Source organism: Varanus komodoensis, unplaced genomic scaffold (assembly GCF_004798865.1).
Source record: "Varanus komodoensis strain SLA01 unplaced genomic scaffold, ASM479886v1 scaffold35, whole genome shotgun sequence".
NCBI lineage: Eukaryota > Metazoa > Chordata > Lepidosauria > Squamata > Varanidae > Varanus > Varanus komodoensis.
Genome location: NW_025335856.1, coordinates 326246 through 337270, shown reverse-complemented (window position 1 = coordinate 337270; position 11025 = coordinate 326246). Strand labels below are relative to the sequence as shown.

The 11025-nt window shown below is 39.8% G+C and overlaps 1 protein-coding gene across 1 annotated transcript; it reads right to left on the bottom strand.

Moving 5' to 3' along the window:
* Nucleotides 1-391: 391 nt before the first annotated feature.
* On the bottom strand, nucleotides 392-1354 carry LOC123028031 (olfactory receptor 6M1-like). Its single transcript, XM_044439475.1, has one exon. The coding sequence runs from the start codon at nucleotides 1352-1354 to the stop codon at nucleotides 392-394; it is 963 nt and encodes a 320-aa protein (XP_044295410.1).
* Nucleotides 1355-11025: the final 9671 nt, after the last annotated feature.

The following is an 11025-nucleotide window of genomic DNA, read 5'->3' as shown; positions in this document are numbered from 1 at the left end:
GGGAGCCTCTGCATCTGCGTGCCGGCAAGTGCACAGGCACAGTCCTGCAAGTTACACTGCTGTGGTGGCCCCGGGGTTCCAGGTGCTCGGGTGTCAGCCACTCAGTTGGAGAAACCAGTGAAGACACAACGGAGATGGAGCAGCCAGCCATGGCACAGGGAGCGGAGGGAGTGTGGTGGCCGCAGAAAGGGCAGAGGGGCATGCGGAGAGCCCTCTTAGCAGAAGCACCTCTGGTACAATGCGGGAAGGCAATGGCTCCCTCAGTTCACGCTGTTAGACACATGGCTTGTTGTTAGCCCTCTTCTCCTTCTCCAGTGGGAAACAACTGCAAGAAGGAAAGGGCCCTTCCTCCTGTTTGCCAGAAGGGTCTCTGCGTATCTCTGTGAGCCTGTTAAGGATGTTCCCGTGTTTCTCTGGGAAGCCCTTTCCAGGTCACCATTTCTTTTAGGGCCTCCCTCACCTTCTCATTCCTCAGGCTATAGATGAGGGGGTTGAGAAGTGGTGTTACCATGGCTGTCAGAATGGCCACCACTCTGTTGGATTCCAAGGAGGGGCTCTGTGCTGGCTGGACATACATAAAGATGGAGCTGCCATAATAGATTGTCACTACAGTGGCATGCGAGGCACAGGTAGAGAAGGCCTTCTGCCTCCCAGTGGCTGATGGAATCCTAAGCACTGTGGAGACAATGTACATGTAGGAGATGGAGATGAGCAGTAGGGTGCCCATCAGCATTATGGAGGCGAGGAGCACGTCAACTAGTTCAATGAGGCGTGTGTCAGAGCAGGAAAGTTTCAGCAATGGGGTGCTGTCACAAAAAAAGTGGTTGATTACATTTGGGCCACAGTAAGGGAGCTGAGCAATCACCACGGTTGGCCACAGGATGTGCAGAAAGCCACCCAGCCAGCAGCCAAGCACTAGAGAGATGCAGACCCGTGTATTCATTATGGCAGCATAGCGCAGAGGGTGGCATATGGCCACATAGCGGTCCAGAGACATCACCATCAGGAGGAGCAGCTCAGTGGAGCCCAGGAAAAAGTAGAAATGGCACTGAGCGATGCAACCAGAAAACGAGATGGTCTTCTTCCTAGCCAGCAGGTTGGCTAACATCTTGGGGACAATGGCTGAGGTGAAGAAGATCTCTAGCAGAGAGAGGTTCACCAGAAAAAAGTACATGGGGGTGTGAAGATGGGGGTCTCTCATCACAACTGTAATGACCATAAGGTTCCCCAAGAGGGTGAGAGTGAAGATTGCACAGAAGACCACAAACAGGGAGACCTCCAGCTCATGTACTGGCGGGAAGCCCAGAAGAATGAATTCAGTCACCCTCTGATCAAGACTATGATTGTCACTCATCACAGCTGCATTCATTCCTTGCTTCACCTACGGAAATGAGAAGCAGCCTCTGTCCAACAGAATGAATCACTCACCAGGCCATCAAGGAGAAGAGAAAATGATTGAAACTCTGTTTTGTGTGCAAAGTAATTTACTAGAAATGAAGATGAAGAGTCTGAGGGAGTGATGAGGTGAGCTGGTAGCAAAAAGAATTTCTAGTAGCTGTGAACTGAGACCACTGCTCGCTGAAGGAGTCACACACAATCGCTGTGCTTTTAGATTTGTTGAAAATTGTCCATGTGCAGTTTTAGAAAGCAAATGCCTGAGAAATAATGTTCCAGAAAGAGAGCAATGTTAGTCTTTCAAATAACAGAGTCTTGAGGTGTGTTGAGGACTCTCATGTTTATTTTCTCTTGGAGCTGTCAGAGAGTTGGGTAAAATTTCTTTCATATTTGGTGGAACTGTAGTAGCTACAAAAATATTAGCAAACCATATTCTTATGTATCAAGGATATACTAGGATAAAGATTCCCTTATCACCAACTCTTACTTTATTTTTATGAATTTTGGAACATATCCTAACTTGTCGCAAATATAGTGACAATAGGGACATTATTTTACATGCATACACTCAAAGTAGAAAAGGACCCTTTACTCAATTTATAGGAATAGGAACAGCATTTGGAATTTGACTTTCCTGTATAAGGTAATATATTTTCAATGGTCTTGAGAAGGGAAGACTTCTTAGAAAAGATTACAAAAACAATGGTTTCCCATACCTGTATTGTGGGAATTTAATGAAACCATTGGATAATTTACTACAGAAAATTCTTGTACTAATCCATAGTGGATTAAATTTATTTTCTCTCTCTTCTGTTGCTTTTGATTTTGTTTTTGCCTAAGTCTTTGCACTCAAGACTCTTGTTTCATGAAGCTCTCTTTCTTCCAGGTCTTTAGTAGAATAAAGTGGAGCACTTCATGTGGAGCAGTGAATAGTACCTTGATGTCCACTTACCATTGATGACTCAGGTTCCAATTCCTCCCTAGCCATCAAATTTACTGGGTTGCCTTGAGCAATTTTTTTTCAGCTAAGCTTCCCCTGCTTCATCGAACCGTGGTCATGAAAAAATGAAGTAAGAGTGATAAAAGGACTTTGCAGACTAAAGTGCCATTGAAGTAGCAAAATAGTCTAGCTTTAAGCTTTTTGTGCAGTACCTTTATACAAAGCAGCAAAATTTTGACTTGCTGTGTGCTGAGCCATGATCTCTGTGGATCTTACTTGATAGTACCCTTACAGGCAGGGCGTCAGTGGAAGTAGGCTTCTGTGTATGACTCACTCTTCTGGATCTGGACCTCCTGCCCATGGAGCAAAGGTAAAGAGACTCAAAGTCCAGTGAAAATATTGTTCCTGACTGGGCTGGGGGTGGCAAGTTTACTCCCGAAACAGAAAGGTGGTGCTGTCAGTTCTGTAATGATTTCTCTGGAGAGTCCAATTCTATTTCCTTCCCTCCCTGTCCCCCTCCCTGTTGGTGTCAGTGCTGATCTTCTGTTTGACGAACAGAGCCTTGGGTGTGCATATGAGAAGGGCAATGAGAATCTTCACATTTGGGGCCATAGTTCTTGGTACCAGCTCGTCACCCTCAGTGGTCCCCTATCAACAGCCACTGTACATGGCTCAGCAGGGGAAGAGAGGGAAAAGCAGGGCTGAGATACTGCCTCCTTTATGAATTGTTTTTATTCAAGCTGGTCATTAAGAGAACTATGTAATGGTAGGAAATTGTGCTTGAATGTGTTTGATTCCCTCTTCCCTCTGCATCTCGTTTTTCCTTTGTGTCATGCCATTAAATTGTAAGTGTACAGGCAGGGTCTGCCTTGTTTTTAATATTTGCTCAGCATTTAGCAAATTTTCAGTGCTTCATTAATTCTTTATATCGTAAGCCATCCTGAGATTTTTGTATAATAGGATGGCATGCAAAAGCTATTAACAACAACAATAATAATATCATCATTTTATTAATATTATCATTATTTTAATGATATCTTTGTGCACTGTTCTAGTGAACCTTTATTGTTCACTGATGGTTCTTGGAAAAGTGCTGTCTCAGGCATAACTTATAATTTGCATTAATTCTTCCTTTTTTATTGAAACAACCCATGCTGTAATTTTAGAAGTACTCTATTGTTCTTATTTTAACTAATTGTAATTTTGTGTTTTATTGGCTGGTCAATGAACAAATAAAGAATTGATTGATTGATTGATTGAAAAAACCCATTTCTTTGGACATTCTTGATGTTCCATCATTGCTATGATCCAGAGAACTAGTCATATGAAGCCAATGATAATGTTGTTTGTTTCCCTTCTACTTCTTTCTCTGTCACAAATGGGCAACAGAGGTTGTTTTGCAGTTTTCTAAAGTGTATGCATTGACTAGAAGAAAGCCCTGTGGATTTCCATTCAGAATCAGGGAATTAATTCTTCCCTGAGTATCAGTTTTAGAGGAAAATAAGCAGGTACCTTTTAGTCAACATGCTTTACATCAGTTACCATACCATCTGTGCACCTTGAAATAAGAAATGCATGGCTAGCCAAGCTATGACACCTTTCGCTGAATCTGGAAAAGATTCTTTTTCACATAACAGACTTCAGTAAAGTCTTCATTAGGTTACATTAAAAAAAATATCCTACAGTTTACTGGAGAGTAATACATGCATCAAACACATGGTCACACTGACTATAATGGGTCTTTCTCCCAGGTGAGTGTTCATAGGATTGCAGTCTTAAAATTATTCTTCCTATGCACCATTTCCTTTTGCATTGTCTAATAGTAAGAAATTAAAAAACAAGTTCTCACCTTCGATTGTGCTCCAAATGGGATCTCCTTACCTGCATTCAAAACTTAAAGGTGTACAGTCATTAAAAGCCATCTGTCTCTGTAGGGAAGGTATCTCAGAGGTCCTTTCCCAAAGGAAGATAAAGATGTGAATATTAAAGATCCTGATATAGATAGTAATTAGTCATTGCTCCCAATGGATAAAAGTGCAATGATGACTATGCAGCCTCCAAATATAGATGAGCTCTCATTACAAAACTTTCATTTCTTAGGGCCTTGCATTTTGTCAAAATTTTGGTGCCTATAGCAGCACCCTGCATTTTTCACTGTTTTGACTTTACTACTTAGCCACCGCTCTTAGTTCTTCTGTAGTTTAAGTCAAAGGGCAATCTTGAATGGACATACTTTAAAATAAAATAATAACACGTCCTCTCTCTTTTTTGGGTGAGGGGTTCTCATGAGAAGTTAAATCCCTAGGGAACTGAAACCACATGCTGTGGTTAAAATCCCTCCATGCCTGACAGATTCGGTGCCTCTTTCCCTTCCTCTTCCCCACTGCAGGAGAACCGAGATGTCCCCTGAGCCATGCTACGCCATTTTGCACTGGCCACAACTTGACTTAATGGCAGTGGGTGGTTGGAAAGATTTTGAGAGCTGCCATTAAAGGCACCCTTTCTGATCCTTTACTGGGGAAACCCATAATAAAAAAATACTTTGCAGTGGGTGCCGCATATGCAGTAAAGGATATGCAGTACTGTGTCCGTGCAGACCAAGTGTCCCTGGTGAATTGCCACTTCGGAGCTTACTGTTATTTTTTCTTTCAGAACTGTTTTTTTTTTAAAGATGGGGGAGTGTGGAAAGCACACTGTGCAGTGGAATGCTTGGGTTTTGGGGGTGCACTCACTTTCCCAAGTGTAGATGATAAAAACACACAAGGACCCCGGTAAAAATCTCCAAGAAGTTGTGGGGTGGGGGGGGGGGGTGCTAGGAAGCCCTCACGGTCCTTTTGGATTTGGAATTTACTCTGAGTGGATTGTAGCTCAGGAGGCGGCAGAACTTCAGGGAAACCTCAGTGTGTGTGTGGTGGGGGTGAGGCTTGTGACTGAATGAGAGAACTTCTGCCAACAGCGCTTCTGCCAATCTTTGATTCCCCCTCCCCATCAACACCTGTGGGTACCTGAGGCACCCCCTAAACTGGGGAACCCTGCTGCCCAAGGGGAAGCAGCTCTTTTCAGTGAAGCATGGTCTCCCAGGGCTTTGCAAAGAACTGGCTGGTATACTTTGCCAAGTTGGCTCCATGCAAAGTGAGGAAGAGAAATAGGGTAATTTAAAGGGGGGGGGGGTGGATGTTTGTATTTTGATAAGATTTTATTGCATTTTGCTGTGTTATTTTTGTGATTGCTGTAAACCAGCCTTCCCCAACGTGGTGGCCTTCAGAGGCATTTGGAGCACAACTCCCAGAATTCCCATTTAGCAGGAGCATCGACTGGGAATTCTGGATGTTGCAGTCCAAATGTGCCTGCAAGGCACAATGTTGGGGAAGGCTGCAGTGAACTGGCCAAAGATCTCCATCTATTGGGTAGCACAGAAATGAAATTCTGATTATTACTGTTACTAATATGTTGGATGATAGGAAATGATGACAGATTAGATAAGCCATGGTCTGAATTAGAATCCTCATTTGAAGAAAGGTATTAAAAAATTAAGAAAAATTGGTTGTGATCTTACAGAAGGTAAATTATATTAAGGTAATATGTGAGAGCTGAACAAAAAAAATGTAGTTTTTTTTAACAAAATATAACCTTGAAATTAAAAAGAATTTGAAAAGGTGATAAGAGAATGAATAACTATCACTAGAAAATTGTAAGTAGAGATATTTTTATGCTTTATTTAGAAGAACTTATTTCTAAGATTATTTACAAAGAAAGAATTGAAAAAGGAATACCTAAAAACATAGAGTGAGCTCACTTAGTGACTCATGTAGAGGAATACTTTGCAAGATATTTTCAGTTGAACAAATTTTGTACAGCAGAAATAGCATTTAGAACAGGTACTCTTAATAGTTCATATTCAGGTTATGCACAAGCTATTTAGTATGAGTTTATACATAAATGAAATTATTGAGTATAGGTACTGTAGAATGATGGAGAAATTTATTATTGTTGACAAAGCATATGAAGGTGATCAAGTGGAGCAAGGTGGCAGTGGATAGGTAAAAATGAGAAGGCTTCAAATTAGATTCTAACAAATGTTTTAATTGCATAGATTGCCATGTAGCCATAGCTGGCAATTTATATTTGGCATGCAAACAGAAAATGACAAATAATATAATCACAAAGGACAAGGTGATTCAAAGTAAAAATTACCCTGTCTGTCCAAATCCAAACCAAATGCTTTCTTGCCAGTATTTAAATCTGGATTTCCTCTAGCACAAGGCAACAAATAGGCCTGATGGTACAAGGCAAGGTAAAGTAATCCAAATTACCCTTTTTGATCAAAAGTTGCACTCTTTTCAAAGATATTGAGTAGAACCCAATATAATTTAAAAAGAAAACAAAACGTAAAGGTTCTGGAAATACTTGCCAGGTGTTACTAAAGGAATACCACATAAAATAAAAGAAAAAATAAGTTATTACATTCATTTTAAGTGTATTTACCCAACCCCATAGATTTAACAGCATAGATGCCTAGCTGTCAATGTCCCTTGAAATTTCATTAATCAGACTTACTCAAATTTAATGTAATCATTTTTTATATATCTCTTGAGATAAGTATGCCCAAAAAGTAATAAACTTAGCACAAAGTCTAAACTGGGCTATTATCTGCAACAGACATGAGTCTCAACTTTGACCAGTTAATAAAATAACCAAATAACTATCCAAAAAACATTAATATCTGCATGAAAGCTGGAACAGAGACTGGAGTCCCAAAGTAAAAATAGAAGATAATCAGCATGGAGAACAAGTCTATATTCTAAAGTATTATGCACACATTCATGAATAATAGGACTTTATTGAATGACAATTTCCAGGGATTCCAGATATAAATGGAGTATCACTGGAGAAAGAGGACATCCCTGTCTAGTACCTCTCTCAATTTTTTTTAAAGGACAACCCTCACACAGGACTCCATTGGTCCTAACTCAGAGTTTTATAGAATCATTAATGCATTTCTGGAGGAAAACCAAAATATCTCAATATGGCAAAAATAAATTTCCAAGACATTTTATCAAAGGACTTTTTTGCATTCAAATAATTAATGTTAGCTCTGTTCTACTTTATTGAATTCAATCAGATCTACAACCAATCTAAGCTTATCAGCTCCCTGCCTATTTTAATGAATCCCACCTTATCTGATTGGAGTAACTTTATAGTCTGTCAGGTAAAATGGCAGTTAATATTTTAATATCAATATTAATCAATGAAATAGGTTGATAATTAACACAGTGGATATGATCCGGTTTAACAATTATTCTAATGAAAGCCTCATTAAGTGCTGACAAAAATGAACTCAGTTAAAAAAATGGAGGAACAAGCAATAAAGCTTGGGAACAAAAAGCTAGAAAATGTTTTATAGTACTCAGGTGGAAATCCATCTGGGCCAGGTGTTTTCTCTGTTTTCTTATTAGTTACTGCTTTTGTAAGTTATTGCTTATTTCCTTAACCCACAAGGGCATCATGAAAAGCTTCCTTTGTAACATATCTAGACAGGAAAGATTATCCTGACAATAAAGCCCATCAATATCTTGCTCTGGTATTTCACCACCATTGCAATACAATTTTGAATAAAAAAATTGAAACTGAAAATTGATATCTTCAAGATGTGTATGTTAAAACTGAAAATTTATACCTACAGGATGTGTATGTCTCTTGACACTATAGTCTTCAATAACTGAACTAGTGTTTGAAAGTTTTGCTTAACAAAGGTGCTTTACTGGGCTGTTCTCCATTCTCCCAATATGTTTGCCTTAAGCAAGCTACAGCAAATTTTACCTTCTGTGAAAAAATTGCTATCCAACTCAGGTTGCACCTCCTGATAAAGTTCTGCACCTGGAGAGGTAGCAAACTGACTCATAAGTGTTTTCAACTCTTAGAGCTATTTTGTCATTCCTGTAAAAAAAAATTTATGAGAAGCAGAAGCAATGATTCAGCCATGGGTGGAAGTTTTAATAGCTTCCCATTCAGTGGAGCGTGAATTTGCTGAATGCTTATTGATTGCAAAATATTCTTGAAGCTAAGCAAGAATCTGATTCTTAAAAGATTTATCATTTAAAGCACCAAAGATGAGCAGGGCTTGGACTATTTGTAGGTAGCAGGTCCAAACAAACTGGGGCATGGCCTAATATTGCCAATATTTTAATCTTGCAGTCTCATGATAAAGATGGGAAAACAAACAAAAAATCCAGCTGGAAAAAATTATAATGGACAGAAGATATAAAGGTATGAGCCAACAATGCGATGCAGCTGCCAAAAGGGCAAATGCTATTTTGGGATGCATGAACAGAAGTATTACTTTAAAATCACGAGAAGTAGTAGTTCCCCTATACTCCTCACTAGTCAGACCTCACCTGGAATACTGTGTCCAGTTCTGGGCGCCAATCTTTAAGAAAGATTCAGGAGAATTAGGGTCCAGAGGAGGACAACAAAAATGATCCAGAGTTTGGAAATACTGCCCTATGAGGACAGACTGAGAGAACTGGGCATTTTCAGCCTTGAGAAGAGAAGACTGAGGGGGGACATGATATCTCTCTATAAGTACCTCAAAGGATGTCACAAAGAGGAAGGTCAAGATCTCTTCTTGCTGATGCCAGAGTGTAGGACACGAAATGATCAATTCAAATTCTGACAACCCAGATTTAGACAAGATATCAGGAAAAGCTGGAACCAGCTGCCTAGAGAAGTGGTGGGCTCTCCCACACTAGAGACATTCAAGGCAAAACTGGACAGCCTTCTGAGTGGGATGGTGTAACTTGGTGTCCTGCAGCAGTAGGGGATTGAACCTGATGGCCTTCATGGCTCCTTACAATTCTAGTATTCTATGAAGGTATAATTTATATTAACTGGATGCAATATTTTTCATGGGTCCATGAGGCTACATTCTGCCAATAAGAACCTGAATAGCTAAACGCACCACTGCTTGCCTCTTAGGAGCCAATGTGTTTCAGGAGGGGATCAAAGATCTCATTAAAATCCAAATACACATTGATCAAGGACATTACTTTCCAATTGTGTTTTCCAACCAGAATCCAAAGCCAACCATCAGGATCAATAATGGCGTGTTGAACTGAAAACAAAAGTAGTTTATAGATTAAGATAAATACTTTAAACCTGGTTGAAATATCTATTGCATAGACCACTCCACCAAATCTCTTATCAGTTGATATGTGTCTGATGCCATCTGGTGCATTTCCTGCAAAAAAGCCTTTAGTTTAGAAAGCACTTTCTTCTGTTAAATTGAAGTCTGCAATCCCTTGACATTCCAAGAAGTCGTTTAAAGACAGAACTATTATGAACGCATTGTTTGGCCTTGTTCACAAACAAACATTGTCTTTTCTATTAAAAATAACAGTAGTAAAACTTTAGAATAATTCAAGGTATAAATTATGGATAATACATTTTGTGATGGCTTCATTGTGCCCTACACTCTTAAAAATAAAAGCAAAAACCTCACCATGTAAAATAAAACATAATAAATGGAACTTAATCATTATTCATTAAGTTCATTAATGAATCATTAAACAGAACAAAACAAAACAAAGCAAAACAAGCTTTTCAGCTCCCAGAAGGGCAATGGTACAACTCACTGGAGAGTTAGAGTAGAAATATCATAACCTTCAAACTGACTAACAAACAAAAAGCGTAAAAGACAGAGACAGCAACTGAGAGGGAACCTAAGAGGTGGGTGAGGGGAGGAGAGAGAGATAGAGAACCAAGTCAAAACATAGCAAAGCAGAAAGGAAGATGCCAGAATGCCCGGAGCTTTCTCTTCCCAAAATATGTAAGCCATGATTGAATGCCAGTCAACTTCTGAAAAGATCAAAATTAAACAGAAACTTTGGCAGAAGCTGAGAAATCAGAAGTTGATCTCTGCACAGAATGGGAAGCTTGAATCTCCACAAAGAAAGATTCTGCAGTTTCTGGGGATCAAAACTTTTTCAATTCATCTTTGAATTCCACTGTAAATAGAACTGGGTAAGTGGTACAGTATTTTAGATTAACACCTTTTGTCATTCTTTGAGCTTTCTCAAATCTTCTCCTATAATCATCATAATTATTTTGCGAATTGTGGGACCCTAATGAAGTTGTACCTTCTGCTTGGCTGTATTGAGGAGGCATTCTTTAGTTGATACACAAAGAAACTTGACAACAATAGGTGTCCCTTTCATTCCCCAGGTAGTACCAGAAATATTATAAGGAATAAGTACCAGGAATATAATAATCAAGGTGAAAACGTATTTGCAGTTCTAAAACTTGACACAGGAGCAAATCTACATATTCTATCAGCCTGACCTCCAGAGGCTGTTCATGCTAGCCAAGCACTCTCAAACTGGTCCTCTGAGAGGAGTAATCTGTGGAGATAGGGTGCAGTGTTTCCACAATACAGCATTCCCAGCCAGACAGGTCAGACTTGGAATGTGAGATAAACTGGGGAGAAGGGGAGGAAGAGTTGGCAGGTGACCCAGCAAAGTCAAGATTAACAAGTGAGCTTAGGCAAGTAGCAAGCTGAGAACCAAATCATCTTTGACATGGCAGAGGGAGGGAGAGACTGTAGAACAAGGGAGGAGGAGATTGACTTTCTAGACCCACTGAGGTGGCACCAAGCCAAATGGTGGACCAGTTACATAATGTCAGACATTTCTGCC

What these genes read in the sequence shown, in the direction of transcription:
- LOC123028031 (XM_044439475.1), bottom strand. Translation starts at nt 1,354, where the DNA reads ATGAGTGACAATCATAGTCTTGATCAGAGGGTGACTGAATTCATTCTT.